We start from the raw sequence: 26155 nt of genomic DNA, 5'->3' as shown, positions 1-26155 counted from the left end.
TTTGTCTGTCCTCTGTCCTTATGTTTGGAATGTAAACGCCACTGTCTTAGTCCTTGATTGAAACCATGCAAGTAAAGCAAAGCGACAAGAAGAAAGACCCTCTGTTCATGATACCTTGAAGCACAGTACTGGCATTGTCCTGCCTGTTGGGACTTTGAGGCAAGGGACAATAAAATGCTATCTTATTTCTTTAAACCACTGCTATTTCGGGTATTGTCACTGGCAGCTGGACCTAATCCTGGCTATTTCAGAATTTGGCACTTAGAAGTGGGGTGTTACCGTAACAGAAATGAAAATGTGTGGGTGTTGGCTTAGTGCAGGGTGGCAAACTTTTTGTAAAGGGTCAGGTGGCAAATGTTTAGGCTTTTGGGACACCTATGGTCTTTGTCACAAATTCTTCCTTTGATTTTTAAACAACATTTTAAAATGTAAAAAAATCTTAGTTCAGTCCTTTAAAAAATGTAACAACCAGTCTTAGCTCAAGGGCCAAGAACACACTCATGGCTGAATTTGGTGCTTGGGAGGGTAGTTTGCTGACCTCTGCTTAGTCCATCAGGGGTCAGCTGAGCCTCCCCCCCTAACGCCGTGGGCGAATGTTGACTTCAGAGCCTACTTACCTTTCTGGAGTCATGTTTCCTCATTAATTTTAGTTTCTGAGTATTTCTGTTGTTTTCTTTCTTGATTAGAAAATAATGGACTTAATTATTAAGTTACATTTACTCTCAGAAGGAGCACCAGAGTGGACTTTTATAAAAGATGGAAATGTAAAGAAGTCACTGAAAGGACATTGCAATGATGGGTCATTAATATTTAGTATTTACTGAAAAAGAATAAACTTTTAGTTTTTAGGAAAGAAAAAAATAAATCTGCAACTCATGTTGTTAGTTTTTAAAACTTTATAATCGTACTTGAAAATTCAATTAAAATCATTTTGCCATCCTGGAATTACACTAGTCATTACAATATTGCATTATTTCCCATTTCATGTGATTTATGAGTCCATGGTACCCATTATGTTTATATCTTCCAAGCTAATGATTATTTTCCCAATAAATGAATGTTGTAATTTTACTTGGCATAGTTACATAGACCACAGAGTTCTATACAACATTGTACTCAAAGTACAAAAATAAGTGCTTTGTGCACACTCTTTAATACTGTTTTTCTCTCTCTCTTTTGGAACCTCAGCTAACTAACTTCACGTACAGTCAATAATGACATAAAGAAAAACAAGCAAGAAACTAATGTCTAGAAACTAGAAATGCATTTTGCTGAAAGTTTACATTTCATTAAAAGATAAAGGATAACCATATCTGGCTATATTACAGTTAGAAAAGTAGGGGGGGGGGACTCATAAAGGAATAGGAATAAAAAGACCAATAATTACAATACATATTGAAGCCAGTGATAATGATGGGCTGATTTCAATAGACTTATCTGCAGCCTGTGAGCCCAAATATCTCACAGGAGTTATAGTAGCAAATATCAGGTTTCAAAAGAAAATTTACATTTGAAAAAATATGTATACTTTGTTACAAATCATTTATTGCCAAAAATATTGGTAGAGATAAGGCTTGTGAAATAGATTTTTGAATTTTATAAACACAAGTATATTTAGAAAACAGAGACAGTTAATGACCAAAATGTTTTCAAGTAAATAAAAAGCATGGGTACTTGCTCACTAACATCATAAATTAGTATGTGAATATCACCAATCCATTTTTAAAGCTCCTCTGGATCTTTAAAAATTTTTTTCTTTTAAAAATGTTTGCAGCCTTTTATATTTCCTTTTAAGGTGAAGGTTTTCATAGGCAGTCCTTTCTGGTTTGGGGTATAAGTAGCTTGTTTGGAAGAAGGAAGGAACCAACAGATACTTGATGAACCTACTAATGCCCTATGGGTCTTGACAGGCCAAGAACATGTCCCTAAGAGCTACCTTTCCTCTTGTCCCCTGCCTAATTTGGCCTAGTGGCTGCTAGCTCTGTCGCTGAAGGCAGAACTCAAGACCTGTAGCCCAGGGGCAGTGGAAGGAAAAGCTGGACCAGCAAAGGGCTAGGCAGAGAGGCAGTTAAATGAGGAGTGGATTGGGGGTAACATGGGGAAGAAGATGACACATTTCTCTCCATTCTCTATGCTCCTACTCGGGCCAGAAAGAAGTCGCTGGGCCCTTTAGTTGAAGCAGTATCTGCTCTGGGGAGAGGAAAGCCAATTCTACAATATTTTTTATTTTAAAGGGCCATAAAGAAGGGGTTCCTGTATAATTTCTTGTCTAAACTGGACACATTTGAGAGTAAGAGGGGCTATTGTAAATATGGGATGTCCCAAAAAATGTACACACACTTTAACAGCTGATGACCCACTTAATTTTGAAAATGAACTATATGTTAATAAACATTGACTTTATAGTCATCAAAGTTTGTATACATTTTTGAGGGATACTCTGTATTTAGAACATGGGATGGCAGATGTAGCCAGCACCATCCTGGCACACCCACATGTGTTGTCACACCAGAGACGTTGCTAACCCCTGAGGGGGTTGGCATTCTCGAGTCTCTAAGCCGTTCCTGTTGGCGGCTTACTTTCTTTAAAGTGCTGTGTCTTGGTACCTCCCCTCCTCTTAGAGCACCATATGTGAAGGGAGTGAGGAGAGCCTGCCGGGAAGAGGTAGATGCAGAGCATTCCGTAGTTTATTCCAGCATTTTTGAATGAATGAGGGCTCTGGTTCCCAAATTCCTTTTCACTTCTAGATTGGTTCTACATTTCTCTTCACCCTGAGCTAAAGCATAAGGTTTTCCTTTATCTTTCCTGCAACACCGAGGAGAATTGGGAATGCATAAAGTTTGCAGTCTCTCCAGTGGATCTATATGTTCAAGGTAGATGCTGCTATCCCTCTTTAACCTATGCATTCTACATCCCAGGTAAACATTGTAAGAAAAAGCTGGCTTTTAAAATGTGGGACATTTGAGGAGCAGTAGAATATTTTACACCCATTTTTTTTTATTGAATAAAACATATTAGAAATGTTTTACTCCATAAGTAAAGAAATAGGTCATGGGTCCAGAAAAATATCCCTTCCCTAAGAGCTTCACTCATTATAGTAGGACTTGCGGAGCTTTGTTCTAACATTGATAAGTACAACCTTCTAACCTGGTTAGATACCTTATACTTTTTATGAATAGGTTCTCATAAAACTCAGTATTTTCAAGATGTCACTAAAGTAAGATTTCAACATTGAATTTGACAAACAGTTTAATAAAGCCCAATAGGTAGCTGTTGCGTGTCAGGTGGCAATGTTAGAGGTCTAATTGCTCTCTGTCTTCTGATAAGTATATTAAGATTCCTAAATTATACTATTAATATTTTCTTTTAAAAGTATTTACAACAAAGTTTACTTACAGTGTTATATTTGACAGTTTTGCCTTTAACAAATGTATCTACAAAATATAAAAATTACCCAGTCTCTCTGATAAGTTGTAGGCGTGTTTTCACCTACTGGGCATTCTACATGAGTTCAAGGAGGGGCTAAGTGGCCATGACATTATGTGAATACTGGGACACATAGTTCACTTTCAGTTGTAAGTTACTTTTGGAAAATCTTGGATAGGACTGTAGTTGCACAGCAATAATAAACTTCAGCCAACTTTGTAGCTTTGAATAGCAATACAATTTACCCAGAATACTAACTTTCTTTATTGTCCTTTATTCTGCAAGAGATGCTGGAGAACCTCCCTGTCCTCGTGGATTCAAACAGTGACCCAATTGTCCAAGAAAAACTATAACATAGTCTTTTGAAAATATAATGAAAATTAACATAAATTGCAAATTATATAGAGGCAATATTTGTGAAAAGCTAATCTATGTGATTGAAAGAATGTCTTTTTTAATAAAAACACAACACAATTTCCTGCACAGCTATTATCAATACATAGCTATAATTAATCTCCATCCATTATTTAAAAGTTAAGGAACTATTGTTTGGAAATAAGTCCTCTTTTATTAAATATATTTTGAAGTCCATATTTTCTTAACATGAGGTAGCTTTCTAGCAGCATTTTAGGTGCTGTCACCCAAATATGGTGTGGTTTGGTATGATACCAGGTTTGGGCAGGGTAGGAGGGGAAAACTAGTCATCTAGGGGAATTACATTTTGTTGTAGTTAAAGGTGGTCAACTAGTTATACTAATGGGTTGGTAGAGAAGTGCAGCAACTTGAGAAGAGTCGGCATTTTTACAGGTAGGAAAATAGACATCTCACTGCTGTTCCATTTCCTCCTAGGTTACACTGGCCGGTTTTAATTCTTAGTCAGCTATTAATGACCAAAATTTAGAGACCTGATTCTAATGTACTAGATGTTTCTAAGTTATTGGTTTGGGTATTTTGTTATCACTTGGCTTGTTGACTCATTTAAATTTTTTCTATGTATAATTTTTTTCTAGGAAGTAATAAATACATATTGATACACAAGGTATGATAGGTATTAAGTAGGTGCTAATTTCTGAAGTCCAAAAATATAAACATTATTCAAAATAAACCTTTGGTTTGACACTTGATTTTCAAAATCCCATTTTAAAAAAATTTCAAACTCATTATAGCAGGATTTGATATACATTAATTAACTTGGGCAAAGTAAATGCAAACATATGACATGGTCAACACATTGACACTTTCTATGAATATGTTCTAATAGAATGTGAAGTATTCTCTAGATTTTAGTAACATTTCAGCAAAAACATCTACTTACTTGTATAAAATCAGTCCTCAGGATGTAAATGCCATGAATATTTGTGTTTTTCCTCAAGCAAGTAATGAGATGGTGGTCCAGTGGTAACTTCCTTGATATCTTTGTATTATTGTATGTTTAAGTATTTGCTCGTAACATTTTAAAATAGGGATTATGATTTAATCTGGAATAGTGATTTTTCTCATGAAGAGATTCCGATAATTACTAATTGTTCATTGTGATTAAATTCAAAATTCCTCTGGATGAAACCTTCTATTTTGCATTGGTTAGACATACAGAGTGCCTTTTCCATTTACTTTTAAAGATTTTAAAGAGCATTACAACTCCTGCTCTTGGAATTTGGATTTTTTTGGGGACTGAGTAGAAATTTGCCTGCCCCCCAACGTAATTACTGTCATTGAGAATAAAAGCTGGTCCATGGGGAAGTGTAAATTTGGACCTGCAAATTGCTTAAGGAGAGATTTTTCACTTTATTTTTAGAATTAGTTTGGCCCAAGAGTAGTTTGTAGCCAATATGAATTATATTCAAATTCATACTTTCATAAGATGATTCTATGTAAAAATGTGATTTGGCTATTTAACTTATACAAAATTTTCTTGCGTTTTTCTGTTTAACAAAAGTGAAATAGGAAAAAAAATTAAGGGATAGAATGAAAATACAAAGAATATAGCAGTTCCCAAACTTAGTTGCATATCAGAATCACCTTATCTTTAAAAAATACAGATGCCAAAATTATCAACCCCAAGACATTCCTGTGTAATTGGTATAAGGTGTGATGATCTTGGTATTAAAAATTTCTCCAGGTGCTTCTAATGTGTAGTCAAATTTGGGAACCACTGTCCTACGGAATCTGAGAAGGAAAATATAAGCTAAAAACACAAGACCTTTCAGAGTTCCATCTGTAGCATTGAGGCCTTTGACATCTGATTGGAGTTAATGGAACTGAGAGGTGACAAGCACTTTTAATTGTTACTGGAATTTACCTGATTTTGATTGGAATCTGACTTGATTTTTGAATCATAGAATTCCAGTCAAGAGTTGACAATTTTTTTTATGCCTTTGTACTTAGGTTTCCCCTTGAGTCCTACAGAATTTTACAAGGGACAAGGGATTTTTTTAAAAAATGGAAACTGTAGTACTGTTAGGCCTTAAGCCACTAATGAGACTTGAGCCACAGTGATAGGCATTTGGTGGTTGAATTTGGGTTATTTCTGTTTTGAACAAAAAGCAGTCATGTACAAGTATGGCAGGTAGTGCCTTCTCCCCTTCATTCCAGTTTTTGTCGCACCCTCACACCCATCAGATGTCCCGGGAGAAGAGGCCCTGGGGTCTAGGGGCTTTTGGTGAATAACACCCTTGCTGAGTGTTTGAAGAATGAGCTTCTACCCAGCAGTGACAATGTAAGGTTTTCCTGTGACAGCTCCAAAACCAAAGCACTAAGCTCTGCCAAAGCTGTCTGGTACTTATGGGAAGGAAAAGGAAGGGAAAGTAGAGGATTTCTTGGCAGATTTAACATACGAGGATTAGATAGTCCAAGGCTGAACCAAGTACTATGACTATCTCTGAATGCTGGATGGTGGTCTTGGCATTGCAGAAAGGTGAAAGAAATAAGAGTAAATCCTTACTTCTCTCTTTGTTTAAAATGACTTTTCAGCCAAGTTGCTGAATAGCTAAAAGTATCATAGATGATAGGCTGTAAATGTGACTTACTTTTTAAAGATATTGGAGAAGAGCCAAATAAGACTGAAATGGAAATAAATCAGTATGGACACATCACATGTTTCAAATGAGAAAAAGCCATTTCAAGTTGGAAGAATTGTTGTCTTATGGGGATGCTTAGGAAGGGCAGGAGTTCTAGAGAAAAAGAGGTGGGCTAATGAGTTTCATAAACAATAGGCCTGGGTTGCTGTAACCACATCTACAATATAGCGCATCAATTTCCAGAAAGTCCCCTGGGATTGCAGGGGACAGGACCTATGACAAATGGACCGGATGGAATTTTCAGATGGCAGTGATGCTGACTTCATCAAACCTTGGACAGTCTTTCACAAACTCTAGCCTGTGAACAGGCCCCATGTAGTGGGTGATGGGAACATCCTCCCACCTTCCCTCTGCCTTCTGTGACTTTGGGAATCACAAAAGCAGCTGCAAGCCAGGGTTAAGACTCTGGAGTTTACTGGACTCTCTTTGTTTTTACTGACTGCTGAGGTCTGCTGAAAGATCTCTCTCCACTCTGTCAGGGTTTGGAAATGTACTCCCAAGACACTCAGCAACCTTGGAAGGACAACTTTTGGGGGCTGTGGCTCTCTAACTTTCAGTTAGAGACAGGGCTTCTTAACATTTGATTGAATTGTAAGTAACGCTCTCCAATCATGAGTCTACAGTTAGCTTAAACTCTACAGTCTCAGGAACAGCATCACGTGAGGAAAAGTATTACTTGTGATCATTAGGGGACTGAGTTAGAGGTTTATTTCTTCTATATAGAGTTTTGTGTCTTATTATTAAAAAAAAAAAAGAGAGATATCTTCAGAAGGCTCCATATCCATCCCCCCGAGCAGTCACTGCAAAAGTGGGGTAGACCTCATATGTTGTATATGCTGCTAAGTCTTGTCCAAGGGTCATTGCTTGCTTGAGCTGGGCCGCAGACACAGGTGCAGTTGCATTAGGGACAGCATATCCTGGGAAAGGAGGCAGAGAAAACTTCATGAAGGGGATTCCAATTTCCTTCCTTTTGGCTTGTCTTCTTTTTGGAATATGTACAGATTCTCATGTGTACATTTTTAAAGGTGCTCTCAGGGGACTCATTCTTTAGGGAGCAGCATCCCTCAAAGTGAGGTCAAGCACCTGTGGCAGAATCACTTCACTCGTAGAGAATTAAAAACCCTGGGGACAGAGTCCAAGAAACAGACTCTTAATAGGATGCTGACTTGATTAAAGCATGAGATTTAGAGCCTTTTCAGAGGGTCTCAGAATTTGTAAAGGAGGCAGGGATGGGACTTGGGGCTTCAGCCAAGAAGTATGTACAGGGAGTAGGTAGACTAGTAGGAGAAATAAAGTTTTAGCATGTTTCTATAGTGTAGCACCATGAAAGCAAATACGTAGCCTGACCACATTTAGACCTAACCTTGAAGGGCAAATAGCATCTTCTCACCCTACAATCAAGCTGCCTTTGGGGTATTTGGATGCTTGTCCCCACCCCCAGGGAACCAAGTTTTGACTGATAAGGAAATCATCATGTGCTCCCACCTCGGTACTATGTTTAATTAATATTCACTTTTGAAGAAGAGGGCATAGCAGCTCTTATCTTAAAGCAATATTACCCGGTTAATGTTTTAGACCAAAACCTGGGTAGGGTATTTGAGATGATCCAAAAATTGTAAAAGATGACAAGAAAAGGGAAAAGTATACTTAAGCAATGAAAGGGGATCTAATTTAAAACAAAGAAAAGCCCATTTGTTTTACGTGCTGTGGAAGTCCGCCCAGCCCCAGACACATTGATTTCTTTCTGGTGGCTTCTCAGGAGGTGGTAGCAGGAAGCTGGCTGGACTGTTTTTTTTTTTTTTAAAAAAAACTTGAATCCGCCCCTTGGCCCGTGCACCTTGGGCAGTAATGCTGACTGATGCACTAGCGAGGCTTGGTGCATTTCCCAAGGATATGAGAAATGTGTTAACGATTACTTTTGTGATTTTGGAAACAGAATATCTAAAGTAAGTAAATGGGTAAGTAAGTGATGTTAGTGTATGTGCGTGTAGCATAGATTTTATCTTTAGGGATTTAGAATTTTTTTTGCAATTTGGCTAATTTCTTAGGTGCAATAGTATTTGTGTTTCGGATTCTTCCCTCGAAGCCTATTCTCTGCTTGACTCCACTGTGAAGGTATGAGGGGTTCTTAAAATAGGCATTCCCAAGACAACTGTCATGCCCTAAATTTTTTTCCTTCTTGTAGGAGCAAGTAAGTGAGAATAAGATACAGTGTTCTTGGGAAAAAGCAACTCCCCTCCAGTGTGGAAGCAAACTTTAAAATTCTCCTGACAGAGGCTCATTTATTCTTATAGTACACTCGTTGGGGGTCTTTGGGGTACAGCTTTCTCCAAGAACTGAGAAGTCCTGGCACACGTCCCCGGTGGACAGACATCAACACCCTCTTTTATGGACTGCAAGTACAGGGTTGATGGCCCTAGTACAGCCCAGGGGAGACCGTGCCCTCTGCAGTGGTAGCTGTTGCCTTGGTAACCTCTCAGGGGCGCACCACACATCACCTCTTTATGGGACAAAGCTAGAATTGGGGTCACATTTGTGTGTGAAGCTTTAGTTTCAGCCTCACCTACCATAGTGGAGGGTATATTCAGAATTTTTGAGAAATTAAAAAAAAGTGTTATGGATGTTGAGGAATATAGAGTTCTCACACCTTCGTATAACCAGTATATGAATTAATCAATCAATAGGGATGTCATATTTCTAGGTCTAGTCAGAACTCTCTGATTTGGGCTTATGGGGGCATATGGACATAATGACAAGTCAGAATGACTTTTTTTTTTTTTTAAAGAAATAGCTTTATTACTAAAAAAAAAAAAAAAAAAAAAAAAAAAAGGGAATGGAGTGACTCAAACTAAATGCTAAGAAAAATTTTCCAAAAGAAATTTGGTCCACTCTCTAGAGAATTCATTTTTTTAATCATCAGCATTTATTGGAGGTACATAATAATAAATGGGGGAAAGTCTTTAAATGTGACCCTGAAGGCTTGTTGATCTACAGATAGACTTTATTTTAAGCAATCAGCATATGCCCCAGACCAAAATGATAAAACAGATGAAATGACACCTGATTGTACACATATTGAAAGAATCTTTCTCTCTCTCTCAACCTATACATACAGTTTGTGACTTAAAATAATTTAAGAAAAATGTGATCTATACATCTCTTTAAAAAATCAAAGTAATAAAAGTAAAATCAAAGATTGGATTTGGGGAAGGAGTGCAAGGATTGCTTAAAAGCTGATTAACCTTGGCATATGACTTAATCTTTCCCGTACTTGGGTTCTTCATCTGTACAACAGGCGCCCTGATAGAGCCTACCTCTCTTGGCATCATGAGCATTACTGACGTAATGTAAAGGATACTGGGGATTTAGGTGAGTGCCTGGCACATCGTAAGAGCTCAGATAAACATCAGCTATTAATAGGTAGTTCCAAACTTTCCTACTGAAAGTAAAAACCAAACCAAACCAAAGCAAACCAGACTCAGAGAGAGACTGACTCATTCAAGATCACAAGCTGTTAAACCTGAACCCAAACCAGACCCCACTTCTGCTGCCCAGCTCAGTTCTCTTGCCTCATATTTTAATAGTTCACTTATCTGGCAAATTCTTTTTGTTTACAGATGGTGTAAATTGGGTTTATCGTACGTGGAGTTTACAAACAACTCTGAGAGTCCATTGTACCCAGAAGGGTTTTCAAGACACTCTCTGCAGGGCCCCATTTCCGGACCGATATTTTCATACCTGGAAAAGCAGCCCCAGAGGCGGCAGTGGCGGCTGCAGCGGGAGCGCTGGCTACATCGGTGGGAATGCCCAGGGTCTGCAGCGTGTACTCGGCTGCGTATGTCTTTGCTTCATCCACATAGGCACTTAGCTTCGGGGGTGTGAAAGGGTGGCTGGAAAGCAGTCAGGGTAGGCCTTTTAAACTCGTGCTACTGAGGCAGGTAAAAACCTAACGTGCTGTTAGTTTTTGAAGATGATAGGGTAATAGGATTTTGCTGGGGAATTTCTCAATCTCTTTGCTATTAAAGCTTCTACAGGTATATGCATGTAGAAATAGCTGTGAATTGACCTAGAACACTGGTGGTTGCTGTCATTCCTGGAGCATACTTGCAATTCAATGTATGGCTTTTCTAAGGTCATGGGAAACACTATGGTTCCTACAATAATGCAGAAATGCAGGCTCACGGGAACATTCAAAAGGTGATATCCACTAACAGAGGGGTTATATCTTTGATCCAAAATTTAAATGACACTGCACAATGTTATTTTGTATAAAATGGCTCTTTCATATGGTTCAATCTATTGCACAGATCAAAGGATGGGTTATAATTTTCATGTCTGCTAAATTTTATATCTGCAGTTATCCATTGGTTGATTATACTACCAGGTCTTCATTGTCTACACCAAATGTGGGGGTTTTGAGATGTCAGTCTCATTGCTGACGCATACATCCCAACTCTACATCTCAATGTTTGCATTTAATGAAAAGTGAGTAGGTAGTAGACTTAAGTATTAATCTTATTTAGATAGTGATAAAGCACACTTAATATGTAAGAGTCTTTTATTCTAAAATCAATATGATTAGGAATTTGGAGAAGTTACCCACATTGCAGGATTCTGGCTGGCCAGAGCCGGAATGGTTATTTTGTATAAGAATAGTTGTCTTTGGTCTTGTCCAATGGCAGAGTGCAGTTGATATACTGGCTGTCCCCAGTTATTTTTCTGACAAATTTCTTCTAATATCTACAAGAGTAAAAAAATAATGACTTCCCTATCAAATGTCACATTTGCATTATTTCTCCAGCTGTCAGGTTTTTAAACTCTGTCCTTCAGAGTTTAAGCTAATATAAAATGATATAAAATGCCACATGGTTTAATGACTCATAAAATATAAGATGAACTCAATTTGAACTCCATTTAAAATGTTAGGTCTATTAATTCAGAAAAACTATCTTCACACCATTTATTCTAATATGTTTTTAGTTTAGTTCATTACCTGTAACTTTTTACCAATAGTTTAATTTTATGATTTGTTTGGTATATTTATCCCTGTTTTAAAAAATTGGCATTCTAGCACTGTGTGGCTGGATTTACTCATTACTATCCTCAATCCTTTGGTTTATAATGGTTTAGAGAAAATAACCTAAGAATACAGTATATTCTTATTTCATGTTATTTATCATAAGGTTTAACTTCACATTTTCGTAAAAATAGCGTTTTAAAGTATAATGGGTTAGTATTTATTGATGAGGATTACTAGGTGGGTGTTGACAGTGCAGTGTTTTTGGTGAAACACCACTAGTTATTTTTACAGTGGTCTGATTTACTGCATCTTCCTCATGGGTTTTTTTTTCTTTCCTTACTTCAAACTGAATCACGTCTAAAGGCACTCTTAATCCTGAAGCCATTTTTGGTGGCCCACAGCCCCAGTGTTCCCATTAGTCAGCAGATTCAGTAAACTGTGAAAAATAGGGCATAAATCTAAAAAAAATAACACTTTGGGACAGAACAATGTCCCAGGATGATTCTATGGAGCCTATATCATTTGTTCTAACACCCATCCAGCTGCAATAGCATAACATTTTCCAGTTTATTAAATTTACAGATTGCTCCTATCTTAACTTTTTCTCTCAATATTCTCAGTTTTATAGCCTCTCTTGTCATCTACAGAGCATTCTCTGAAGTCCCTGGGCAATAGTAAATTGCTTTAACTGGCAGATATTCTGTTTATGCCCACTGGGTAAGCAGGTACTAATGGAGTAGCCACTCTAATTGCTGACTCTGCAGGGCAGCATGTGTCCCTCTGCTCTTCTTGTTGGAAATTCATAACCCCACTATGGAGCTGTCAAGGCTCCATCCATGAGGGTTGGGAGTGACATGGTTTTCAGATCCTAAGCCATAGTTGCAGAAATTCAGGGATAGCCTGGCTGGGTGTGGCTCAGCAGTTGAGCATCGACCTAGGATCCAGGCTATTGGGGTTCGATTCCCGGTCGGGGCACATGCCCAGGTTGCGGGCTTGATCCCCAGTTGGCATGCAGGAGGCAGCCGATGAATGACTCTCTCATCACTGATGTTTCTATCTCTCTGTTTCCCTCTCCTTTCCTCTCTCTGAAATCAATAAAGATATATTTAAAAAAAAATTCAAATTCAGGGACAAATTAATTAAAGGATTTTCATTAGTTGATAGAGATGTTTACTCACATCTTAATAAAAAGCATGACCAGTTTCTAACCTAGATTTGATATAAAAAGCAGAGATCGTTACACATGCTATAGCAGCTCTTAGAACTGTTATACAGAATTTATGATGATCATTATTTTCTGTTTTCTTAGAAGATTCCTAGTTCTCCCAGTAGTTTATTTAGGTTCCTTATTTTGGGTTTTATCCCAAGGTAGAATGGATGACTAGTTTTGTGTTTTCTGAGCAAAGCTCTGAGTGCCAAACTTACGGCACTTACTGGATTTTATTATAATCACCTGTGTATGTGTCAGTATCCTCTCACTGAATTGCCATATAATTTCCCCCTCTGTTTTATTGAGATATAATTGACATACATCACTGTATGAGTTTCAGGTGTATAGCTTATTGGTTTGACTTACATATATTGTAAAATGATTACCATAATAAGCTTAGTTAGCATCAGTTATCTCATACAGATACAATTTAAAAGAAAAAGAAGAAAAAGGTAAAAAGTTATTTTCCTTGTGATGAGAACTCTTAAGATTTATTCCCTTTATGACTTGCACATATATTATAGAACGGTATTGATTATAATCATTATATCATACACCGCGTCCCTAGCACTAATCTGTCTTATATGTAATTAAAAGTGTGTACCTTTAGGCCACCTTCCTTCCGTTCCCCCACCACCACCTGCCTCTGGTAACCACAAACCTGATCTATCTTTTCGAGTTTGGATTTTTTTTTTTAAGATTCCACATATAAGTGAGGTTATACAGGATTAATTTTAAGAAATTAATTTTAAGATTATAAGAAAGTATGCAAATGTCTTTCTCTGTCTCACTTATTCCACTCAGCGTACTCAAGGTCCATCATGTTGTCACAAATGGCAGGATTTCCTCATTTTTTAAAGTGTGTTGACCACTTGTGTATCTTTTTTGGAAAAACGTCTATTCGGGTCTTTTGCCAGTTTCTAAATTGGATTACTTTTCCTGTGCCATATAATTTTTGATGGCAAGGATTCAATTTTCTATCCCTAGAACCTAACAAAATACTTGGTGCGTGAAGGATGCCCATTAAATGGTTTTTGAACAGATGAATGATTGCTGCTTACCACTCGGATAGGCATTTTAAAAAGTTGTCTGGGTAGGGTTAACAGAAACCTTAGATGTCCTAATTTGTGGGTATAAGAAAGCCTGTAATCCTACAAAAAATACTCAAGATGAGCTTTTAGAAAACCAAGTTTTCTACGTGATTGCAACTGTAAGGCTACTTCCATACATTTGGGGTTTATGCTTTTGGGGTGAGAGTAGGAAAACTTCCTTTAGAACATACAAACTATAACTCTGAACAACTGGATATTGGTTATTCAGCCAAAGTGTCTCTGCAGAGAGATCACCATGTACCACACGGGGAACAGCCTGAGGGTTAACTTAGAATCAGTTTTGTGTTATTTTGAACCATGTTTGTTACTCAGTTCCCTAACTAAAACAACTTTTATCACTTTTAATTTTCCAATAATTAAAACCACTGCCTCATGCAGAAACCTGGAAGCTTAGAGCTGTGAAATGAAAGCAGTAAAAACTTACCACAATGCTACTGCGCAAATATAATCATAGTAGAAGACTTTGGTATGACTGGTGGTGCCTTATAGTTAATATGACTAATAATATCACCATAGATGACATGGTATTTTCTCCTAAATACAATATTTCCAAGAAAAGATGGCCTAAATGGTCTGTTCATTCACTGTCACAAATGCTCTTTGTTTGCTAACCAACCTGGCTCCCGTACAATTGGCAATAATTTTGAACTAAGGTCTTTGCTTTATATTATCTTACTTTAAGGTATTGGTTGATAATTTTCAATAGCTCGCAGGATCTTTGCATTTCAGTGGGAGATTATTTAAGGTACCAAATTTTATAATTAAAAAATAAAAGAAAGTCTATAACGGAACAATGGCCCTCAACGCTCAGTACTCTCGGACAGTACATTATGTTGATTGGTCACTTTATCTATGTAAAAAACAAACAATAAAACACAAGACAAAACAAAACAGTAACCCAAGTAGAGATCAAGTCAAATCATTGGTTGAAAGGTGAGTAAAGGAATTTAGCTTAACTTAAAGGAACTATCTGTGGAACAACATCACCTACCTGGGGAGCAAGTTTAATTCCTTGGGGTTTTAGGGTAACGGGATTCATCGGGGTGAGCTCCATCCCAGGTAAAAGATCGTAGAGTTTGTCTTCTTTCTTGTCTCCTTTGACCTGATATCCACGGCCCAGGCCTGTGTATGCCAAATAGCCACGGCCGCCCAGGCCTCTCACTCCCGCAGCCCCTACAGGTACATTCATGTAAATTTCTAGGGATGTAAGAAGGCATTAAACTGAATCAAACCACCAGAAATCACCCTGAATCTTACTGTAATGGAAAAGTTAGCCCAAGTCACATTGATTTTTGCCCTGAAGATGAGTAGAAAACTCTAGGATTCTAATGGAATGAAACTCAACTTAAGGTAGAGTTCACCAGAGGTGCCTTTTTTTTTTTTTTATAACTATCTATAGAAGATAGCAATACTATCAAAGCTATTGATAAGTATATGAGCAACTTGAAAATTTGGTACAGAGAAACATTTTGCAGTTTCTCTCTTTAGTTAACCTTTTGTTGACGTTTTTCTGTAGAATAATAAACGTTGGGAAGGTGTTTTTTAAAAACATCCCAGCATGAAATGACCACATGTATTAAAATCAGTCTTGCATTTTATCATTGACTAGTAAGTGAGAAATGAATTCTAGTTTTCCCAATAATGCCATCCTCAATGGCCTGTTGGAAAACCAACATTTAGAAAGCATTTTAAATTCGCCATTTTCTATCTTATGTATTGTCAATGTGAGGCTTAAATTTCCATTGAGTTTCATTAATAGATTCCTTTTGATTTTTTTTGTTTTCCACATTGCTACTTTGATTTCCTGTTGGTGGCATAAAGATAAAAATGTTAAACTGATTACCCTTCACCCATGAATATCATTCATTGATTTTTTTCTTGTTATAAGACAGGTATTTTTCCCCCCTTGGAGTAGTGCTTTTTTTTCTTACATTACAACTGGTTGGCAACTTATATTTAATGTATGGATTGTTTAATGCTGTGATTTTAGATTACAAATGCATAATGTTTTAATGACATAATTTGTCATCATATAGGCTGATTATCCTGAAGGAAATCCTGATGATTTCTTTTGCATTACGATTTTAGGGGAAGTGATTGTATTATGACTATGGAATTCTAAGGCTCTTGAAGACTAGAGCTCCTAGAATAGTCAACTCAGTTCTCCTGGAAAATAGTAAAACACAATAAAATAATTGTTTTTGCAGTAATCTGGACATTCCTGTTTGCTTCTAAGTCAAACCCAAGAGTAGATTTAAATATACAGTTTGTTGTTGAATTGCCTAGACTGGCATCATATATTTGGAAGACAGAACTGCAATTCTGTTGGCATTAGCCCCATTCTAGCAGAACCACTCTGGGGGATTCCATTAGGCAAAGGGAAACTAGTTTTTTTGGAAATAAAAAAAATTGCTTTCTGTATTTTCAATATTATTTGAACTGACTGAGCTCAGAAAATTGCTTGGATGTTTGGAATTTTTATAGGATTCAATAGGAAAGATTTATGGTTTAGCAGTCAGATTGAGTTTGTGTTTTTTCTTCTCTCCTATTTGTGCTTTACAGTTACCCATATCTGAAGAAATAACTTGATTTCCTTAATATTGTGTCTTTTTAGAAGACATAGCACATGTTTCTTGGGGGAGATAGATGAGAACATCTTATATATGTTAAAGTATATTTATGATAATTTGTGATTTATGTATAAAGACAATGCCACCGAGTCACTATCAAATACACAAGTACCTTGACATGTTTTTGCTATTTGAGGTAACTGGTTTCCATTGGGCAATACTGCTCTCACTTCGAGGTTTTTTTTAACAAGTCAGTTATGACTGCAATATGGTGATTCAATAAGAGAGAAGCGAACAATTGTGGACCTGGGATTTAGTTTGTGCAAATTTTATGGTTCCATACAAAGATCAAATGTGTACATGGACTCATTTGTATATGTTGTGACCAAGTTTTCTCAATAACCAGTTGTAATGTAAAAAAAAAAAAACCTATGGAAGGAAAACTATTGATATAATGTTTGATTTTTAACAAACAATTTTTGAGTCCTTTCTCCCAATGGACCCATCCAATTTGTCTAAGGCTATTACAATACAAACCACTTGCAATCATGGTTATTCAAGGCAAGAGCCGATTTGTATTACCTCTAACAGAAGGGGCTCGGATAATGGCCCTGTTGCCAAGATGTCCTTTGGTGGCTGGGAAATGAAGGCTAGGAATCGTATAGGCCTGGGGGGCATAGAAGACAGGAGCTCCAAGGTAGGCTGCGGTAGGATCATAAACATGGCCGAAAGAATAGGTATACTCTCCTTGCAGCATGGTGCCCCTTCCGCCTGTGCCTCGGGTATACCTAACGTAACTGTCTTTGTCCACTGGCTTGGCTAGGGTCACTTCAATGGGGGAACCGTCCAGCACCTGTTGGAGAGAGCAAGGAAAAAGCAACAAGAAGATAGGATGACAACCAAGTGAGGCTGAGCCCTCGCAAGGCATCTCCTTCTGTGTTAGCCTATTTGCTATGTGTCCTGTTTCAATTGTATGTATCTTGTCTCTTTATAGGTTGGTGTTTGTGAGTCAGTTAAATTTTCCCTGAATAATTTTATTTTTAAGTTGTATATAAGCCGCCAACAGGTTTTCACAGTGACAAATTGGCCACCTTCCATTAACATATTGATTATAAATTTATTATCTGAATACAGTCACTGAGACAGAGAATTATGTACTATTTTTAATGTGATACATATGTCTTAAATTACATAGTTAACATAATTATATAATTCTAAGACATTTTAGGTTAATTATGGGGAATATAACCTCCACTACCTAGCAGGGTACAATGAGGGTGAAAGGAAACAAAAAAAGAGATCTTATCAGCTGTTAACATTTTGGTATGGATGGCCTAGTTAGGCCTCTCTGGATGCCAGCCAGCTAAATGTCTTGCTCCTTAGAGTAGCTACACAATAAATAAGTTTTCACTGGGAAGGAGGAGAGACTTAAGAGTGGGGCCCTACTCAAGGAAGAAGAATCTATGAGACTATTACATTGTCCCCTATATGTGCTTCTTTGTGAAGCAACCTTCTGGTCTGCTGAACAGTTGGGAACTAACAAACAGAGATGGTGGGACAGTGTTGAGGTTTGTCAAGTCAAGCACTCCTCAAAACTTGTCCTCAAGAATTATTGAAGTGGTTCTATTCTGACACAAGTTTTTGACATTGCCGACAGCTCCAGATAATAGCTGAAGATAATAGTTGAAAATAATAGCTGTGTGTAGATCTACATGTGTGACTCACTTCTGTGTATCACTGGCATGCACAAGGGACAAAGATGCCTCTCAACAAATACTTGGTAATGTATTTCTTATCAAAGGGACAAGGTGTTGTGAGAAAGCTTTTGTGGCTTCTTTCTAATAAGAATATGAGGGGCTTTTATTTCACATAAATGAAAGAAATTATATATAAAGTGTTCCTGCAGAAATTCCCTTTCATACTAGTGCCCTTATTGTCTGATGTCCTGAGCAATTCAGTGGTGCCTGAACCATTGAAATCTGCTGGAAAAAGCTTGTGATTCATAGTCATCCCAAGCATTTTGTTCAGTCTGGGGCAACTTATCCCTCGTTCCATGTATCTACCCTAGTTTTTAGTAGCAGGATCCAGTGTCAAATATGTTAGATGGAACACACTATGGGAGAGAATCCAGCTGATATTCAACTATGTTATATTGCCATTGATGTAATTAGAAGAAATGGAGTATCGAAGGAATGAGGTAAACTTGGATATAAGATTCTTTATATCATCAGTCCTTTCTTGTAGAAGATGAGAGATCCAAATAGGTCTCTGTTTATAGGCACTTTCATATCAAGAGCTGTTTGTAATAGAATGATTACATACTGTGAAGTCTTATTTCTTATTGGAAGAGATTTTGTTTCGCATTCCTCTTCCACCCCAACAGTGTTTTAAACTCTGCACTGTATTTTAGGTATTTGGTTTAGACATTTTGAGAGCTAAGACAATATCTCATTAATCTGTATAGCCCAAGGCTAGCAAAATTTCTTGTACATCATAGATATCCACAAATATTTATAGAATAAATGAATAATCACATCCAAAGTTCAGTTCATCACCTTTCTCTCCAAATAGGCTTTCCTTCCTGGCTTCCCTAATAGTATTATCCTAGTTTCCCATATTGAAAACCTATAACGACTCATCTTTCTTTCTCATCCCTATGTCCAATCAGTTCCTGGGTCCTTTGAATTCACCCCCAACCCCCACAGTCCTGTGCAGAGCTCTCTTCTACATTCCATTCCCACCCTACAAGCCCTATTTCTTCCCATTTGGGTGACTGTAATAACTTTTCAACTAGTTCCAATTACATCTCTCTTCCTACTCTATGGATTTTCAACTCTTAGTAGGTTCATTTCCCTAAATTGTAAATATGATCATTATTACACTGCACAGAAACTTCCAAGTTTCACCTTGTTTAACAAATTAAATATAAATGTCCATATGCATACTCAAAAGCTTTCATAGTTCCCAGGCAAACTTATTTTAGATTTTCCCATACTGCATTATAGTGAAATATAATTATAATATTTAGTGTATATTTAATAATAATATAGAACATCTATTTAACTACATAATATATGTATCCATTGCTATAAAAATATCTAGCTATAAATACATAAGTTTTAAAAATTGAGAAAAATTTGAATACATTTTCATTGTAATTATTCCAATATTTTCAATTATTTATCAATTAATCATAAATTAGCAGTTAATGTAACAATCATAATAAATAGTCATAAATTAGCATTTAATTCATGATTATCTCTTTTAAGCAATCATTATGTGTACTTAGAAATGTTTTCAAATTGAAAAAAATCTAACCTGCAAATTGTTTTCAAAGTAATAATCCTTTTATATTAATTATAATAATCACTGATGATAAATAATGCTTTGCTACATAGACATGTATTAAATATGCTTTAATTTTTGCTTTGCAGTTTCCTTTTGTATTTTGAAGTCAGTTCTTTTCCCCCAGGACTCAACCATTTCTGTAGGTCCTGGAGGAGCTCTTATGCCTGGGTCCCACTGTATCCGAAGGGCCTACTCCTCACTGGCCTCCAGCCTCTCCTCTGGGGTGGGGGGTGGTCTTCAGGGCTCCTGGGCCTTATGGATTATGATTGGATTTGGCCCATGAGGAGTCCCGGCAGGAGGGGAGAGAGAGAGAGCAGTGAGTTCAGGCTATTTCTTCTGGGGCTCCCTCTCTGAGCGGTCAGCTTAGCCTGATTGTGTTTCTTGAGCAAAGATCACTACTTTTCTCAAAGAGACCTGCTCTATAACCCCTCTCCTTTAGTTTCCTGTTACTTCTCCAGCTCCTGTCCCTTTGACTCCAGGAATGCCACAAGCCCTAGGTTCCTGCTCTATCTCTTGATTGTCTGACTCCACACTCACACCTTTGTAATGAGTCCCTTTGCCATCTGTGTCCTGTGGGGACTGACTGATGTGAAGCCCGACAGGTAAAACAGCCTTATGTGTATTATGTTCTTACCAAAGTGGTCTGCTTTTACTGCTCTCTAATCATAACTTGCTCTTTTTAAATTCTGTGACTCTAAGACTGCCTCTCCTTTTTCATGTGTTTTTTTTTCTTTTCTTTTAGAATTCTGCCCAATTTTCATGGTTTTTCTTAGGTCTCTTCTCATATTCACGATGATTTTCTGATTTTTATGAACCATTCCTCCTTTTTTTGAACAGTCTCACCACTTTATATACATTGCATATACACATACGTACATATCTTTTATGAAACTTGTCTGATTCTTTGCAAAGGTGCTTGTGACTTCTCTTATTCTTCTGGCAGACTTTTAGGTCTTTGATGAACATCTTTGGGTTGATACTTTTTGTATTCCAGACCTTATTTAGCATGATAAGTGGTATACAGATGCTTTTAAATATGTATTGGATTGATAAGTAAATATATTGGTTTCTATATATAAATCAAAAGTAAGGATATAGAAGTTAGTTGTTCCCCAGACTTTGTTCTTGGTGAAGTGAAGAGGTTCTAAACCTTACAGAGCTGGAAGATCAAACTCTGAGGGCAGAATAACAGCTCCCTTCACATTTGTTTTCTGATCATCAGCCTCTAAAATACTGCACTACAAAGGTGATAAGCTCTTTGCAGTAATGAGTGAGAACTGGAATGGGGAAAAACACCGTGAAATAATCTACCCCAATACCCTCTTTCTAAGGAAATTGAGGGCCAGCGACTTGCCCAAATCAGCCAATATTAGAGGCAGAGTTGGACACGCAAGCGACATGTTCATTGTACTTTCCATCACTTTTCTTTTGTTCGTCTTAAGTGGACTGAGGCACCATGTCAGTGATAGAGAAGGCATGAGTGAGATAGACTTGCAGGATGGTTCTTTCGAATAAAATTTCCACACCCAACTTGGATGGAATCTGCACGTATTTTTTCTTTGTCTACATTACCTTCCCATTTAAAGCTTTCATGGCCTCAACTGCGTCTTCTCGGTTATTGAAGTGCACGAAAGCATAGTCTCGGATTTTCTTCACCCTCTCCACAGCACCTATAAATAGAATGAAAGTATTGTTATTTAGCTGTTGTTAAAGAATATATGTTGCTTGCTCAACTTTAAAAATAAACTTTTGCCTAGAGTGATGTTAAGATGGAAACTTGTTCAACATTAACTTGTTAGCAGTTTACCACACCCAGTATCCTGTTAGTTACACTCACTCGGGTGTCGCTTGAGAGACCAGGCTCTCTTTTCCTATGCTTAGTTTCTAGAGATAATGTAGGATGGCCTCAATGCTGGGAGAATCAGAAAAGGAAGTAGGTTCTCCTTTCTCCCTTTTCCATCAAAGCTCAGTTAGCTCTTAGACCCAAGGTCACAAGCAGTTAGAGTTTCTACTCTACCATATGTGCAGTAGTTATAACCTGTCTTCCTTTGGAAGATGATAGTTCTGTAACATGAGGATAATTTAAAAACATTCCCATCCTTCTATTCTGTCCCCTCAGCACCTGACTTATGACAATGGTTGTACAGAGCAAAACTGTCTCGCCATGCTGAGAAAATAAATAAAGAGATCCAAGACCATGAAGCATGGAGCATGTAATTAACTGAACTCCAACATGCTCTCTTAATTCCTTCAGTGTCAGGTCGGCTAATCCTTGTGACTCTATCCCATGGCTTGTCCTGGTCATTGAAAAGTAAGAAGTGGGCCATGAGTACCTTTACTCTTCCTGTCTTTGTCCAATTTATTCTTCAGTGCCACACTCCATCTAGGCTCTCCTGGCCTATTACCACCCTGAGAACAGGATCTGCTCAGAGGCATCTTGGCAGAGTCTTCACCCAGCTCCTGACTAGTGCCTTGTGCACAGGAGCCACTCAGTAAACAGACAAGGGATGAGCAAGTATTACGTCAAGTCACTGTCCAACTTCTATCATCCACACTAGTTGGGGTGGCATTTCAGATGATAATGACTTAGATGTTCTAAAATTCACCTTGCAGGCGTTGAAATCAGCTTGCATTTTTGAGCAATAATGGCTACCCACACCTGATTTTGGAAATTTTGACATATGAAAATTTAGCCTCACAAAATAGACAAAAGAGAAGGTGAGAGTTTGTATCATAAAAGCCGCTGTCCTCTATAATACTATTCACCACATGGCTTATTTTAATGTGTCCTTTAGCATATAGGAATTTGTTTACCGATTAGTCATCATTTGGCAGAAGGAGAGGCAATAAAATATCAGTGGTAATCCATCAGCAATGATGAAAAAGACTTTCTGAAACCTTAATTGGAAAAATACTACTTTCTTTATTATCAATTTTTCAGCAGCAGATACCAATTACCTGAAGAGAAACACACTTGCAATCCAAAGAACAGATTATCAGAGGCCCACGGTTCTCAAAGTGTGGTCCTCAAACCAGCAGCTTCAGCTTCAGCCTGGAACTCAGTATAAGTGCAAATGCTTGGGCCCTCCCCCAGACCTAATGAATCGAAAACTCAGGGGGAGGGCTAGCAATCTGTTTTAACAAGCCCTCCAGGTGATTCTGATGCTAACTGGTTAGGGAAAATCAGATTTTGTAGAATGGCTATAATCAGAACTTCAGCGGACACCCTTAGGCTACACTGAGGAAGAACATACATTTTTAGGCTCCAGTTTCTGTTCTGATTGTCATTTATTTTTCTGAGTGGCATTGTACTATTTTCAGGGTAATCAGGGTTAAAATAACATATGGTCAGATATTTGCCAGGAATGCTCTGATTCCTCTGAGGGATCTGAGTACATCTTTTCTACTGGAAAAGAAACTAGTTGGCTCTGATTTTTTCTTTCCAATACAGCAGGTCTCTGCTAGTCGTCCACCCCCTACAATTCATTTACTATTTTCATGTAATTAGTAGGTACTGGACACCTGTCTCTCTTCAACATGCAGACTGGGAAAGCTGATAACCAGTAACTATGAAAGGAAGCAGCCCTGTAGCAGTTTCTCAGTCCAGCCCTTTCCAAAGAAAGGTAATGTTTTAAGTAGATAAAGCTAAGAAGTATTATTTTACTCTGGGAAGGTGGGAAATAAGCACAAAGTGGAGAGTGGTGAAGTATTATTTATACACACAATGTCAGTTCCTGTGCCCACAGTTGCATCCACTTTCAGATCTCTGCTTACGTGTCACTTCTGCTAAACACGAGTCTCTCTGCACCCCAAGAGTACACTGTCATTCCTGTTACCCTTCTGGGTCATCTTAAACTCCTTCCACACACACATCACACTTATTAGCTCCTCTCACAGTGCCTGGCATATAGGAGCTACTGAAGTAATGACAGTAGAATGAACGAGGGAGTGAATGGAGTAAGGATGAGGGATGGGGGTCATAGAATTGTTAAGAGCAAGCTCTTAACCAGGCCTGGATTCAAATCCGATATTTGCCACTTGCTAGCTGTGTGATCCTGGGCAAGTTACCTAATTGCTCTGTATTCATTAAGTAATCACATAGATAAATGTAAGGTTATAATACTGATAAATGTTGTAGGACTGTATGTAGCTATTTTCCAATCTAAAGGTAATACTATAGTTTTAGTAGTCTGCATGCAATGGTGAGAATGGTAAATAAAAGCTATCCTATTTAAAGTTATGACAGTCATGGTAAGCATAAGTGTTTTTAAAGTATGTTTTGAAAAAATAATCTCCTGCGGTCTGTCTTACCTGGTTTAATATTGTTGAATTCTCTTTCAATCACCTCTTCAGAGGTAGACAGCATTAGGTTTCTTACGTATAGGATTTTCACCAAAGACATTGTGTCTTCATCAACTTCTACTTCTGGTTCTGCCCAGTCCACTGCAATAGGGTGTCCCCATAATTGAATTCTTCCTGTTGAAGAGGGTCACAAGCATGGTTAGTTATATAGAAATCAAGACAACATTATCTCAGTTCAGACTGACGGCCTTTTAAATTGAACTGACCTTGGAGGTCTTGATTGAACAAGAAGAGCAATATTAAAAGAGTAGATTATTGATTTTAAGAGACATTCTAAATAAATGTAGGTGTTGGCTAGAAGAAAGTTCTGTATGGTAAGTGGCTTATTATAATGATTGAGTATAAAGGAAGTAGAATGTGGTTTGAAACTGAACAGAAATGAGGCCATAATGGACATGTTTGGGTATTAGAACAGCTCCCACAGAGTGAAGATAGTCATTGGAGGTGAGATGGTAAAAGGGGAGAAAGGAAAATAATGGATTTAGGGCTCACACATAAAGTCTGACTTCATGTAACATTAGAAAGGTCATTAGGAAGTATTTCTGCTGCTGTTGGGATCTGTGTGGCCAGGTGCCACCACTGAGCTGTCCAAAAATGGTGCATGGACACAGGTGGGTAGGGCTCAGGCACCCCTAGTTTGTTCTCTGCCTATTTCACTTGATCTGGGCTCCAATCCACTGTCTTCCCTCCTAGTTCTCTCTCTTTCAGAACATGGAAAACTTGGGAATCTGGAGAAAAACAATTTTTTAACCAAATTAAGAAGACAAAGAGCAATGGAAAAATCTATAATGAGAAACTGAACTCTTCTCAAAAGGTCAGTTGTTATCCATGACTACATATATTTTTGTATTCCTATAAATTGTAGTTTATTGAGTGTCTTGCACCATACTACGTGTTTCCCATATGCCATCTCAGTCCCTTCTCACAGTAACTCTGTGGGGGAGGGGAACAACTTTCTCAGTTTTATAGAAGAGGAAATGAGGTTTCGAGAGGATCTGGTTCACTTCTCCACCGCTCCCATTATTTGTGAGTCAGCCCCCGTACCCCTACACAGCCCAGATCCATGTTGAAGTGATGAGAGGATGGTGAGAGACAACTCAGTTCCAAATTTGAGGGGCTTGTCCTGATAGAAAAGAGAGTTTTCATTGGGAAAGAGAAGGTAGAAAATTTGGATGTAAAGGACTAGGGCCATGAATGGAAGGCTTGAGTGGCAGGCTCACATGCAGCAAGAAGTCGGTGAATGCTTTCGAACTGACAAGTGAGTGACACCATTTAACCTATCCACAGATAGAGAATGAATTCCTACTATTTGCAAGAACTTGTTGAAAGGATCACATGATATTTTGGACACACTAATCTCACGGTAATGCTGAGGATGGGGTAGGCAGAGGTTAGGATGCGTCTTAGAGCAGAACTGGGAGAATAGTTAGGAGGCCTTGAAAAAATAATCTAAGGGGGGGGGAAGTATCTGTGTTAGATTATAATGATGTCCTGAGAACATAATTGATATGAGGGACTTTTCAATGGCAGAACTGTTGGTTTTAAAGAAGAGAGGATTTGAAAGGTTAGGCATGCCCCATGTGGAGATTTAGTGGTTCTGTGCAGCTGTGAGTCAGATGACGTGACCACTGGGTGGTGAGCAAATAGTAAATGGAAACTTCAACACTAAAAATAATGCACCTCTCGAACAGATTCAGCATTTAAGGGGGCTATCTCATACTTTTTTCACTTTAAGCTGCCTTTATGAAAATATTATTAAAAAATCTTCTCCAAGCTCAGAAGCTATCTTCCAATTTTGAAAATCTCTAGTGGGCTAATCTTACTGTTGGTTTGTTTTGTCTTTAAGAATGAGTACAAGGGCAACATCAATTCTGGTGTGTTTTTTTTGTGTTTTTTTTTTTAATTCTGGTGGTTTCCCCATAATGTTCAAGAGAAGAGTTTATTCCAATGTGTCCAGTCCATTATTATGGAAATCCTCTTATTTTAATATTTATTCATTTTCATACCTTACTTTGTGTAAGTTTTAGCAA

General features: G+C 37.8%; 1 protein-coding gene across 4 annotated transcripts in view; it reads right to left on the bottom strand.

Annotated features, from left to right (window-relative positions):
• Positions 1-5195: 5195 nt before the first annotated feature.
• Positions 5196-26155, bottom strand: part of A1CF (APOBEC1 complementation factor) — a 62820-nt gene continuing 41860 nt past the window's right edge. For 2 of the 4 annotated variants that reach the window (XM_081158897.1, XM_081158899.1), the window contains 7 exons: positions 24075-24239; positions 21336-21433; positions 16998-17268; positions 14837-15042; positions 11107-11243; positions 10242-10393; positions 5196-7420 (listed from right to left, as the gene is read on the bottom strand). In XM_081158897.1, coding sequence (XP_081015023.1) covers positions 7269-7420; positions 10242-10393; positions 11107-11243; positions 14837-15042; positions 16998-17268; positions 21336-21433; positions 24075-24239 — 1181 coding nt within the window. In that variant the 3' untranslated portion in view covers positions 5196-7268. The remainder of the gene's footprint in view (positions 7421-10241; positions 10394-11106; positions 11244-14836; positions 15043-16997; positions 17269-21335; positions 21434-24074; positions 24240-26155) is intronic. The other 2 variants (XM_081158898.1, XM_081158900.1) reach the window with 1 other exon arrangement.

The sequence above is a fragment of the Miniopterus schreibersii genome (assembly GCF_964146895.1).
Source record: "Miniopterus schreibersii genome assembly, chromosome: 14".
In the NCBI taxonomy this organism is placed as follows: domain Eukaryota; kingdom Metazoa; phylum Chordata; class Mammalia; order Chiroptera; family Miniopteridae; genus Miniopterus; species Miniopterus schreibersii.
The sequence above is the reverse complement of the archived record's forward strand: the minus strand, read 5'-3'. Positions and strand labels throughout refer to the sequence as shown.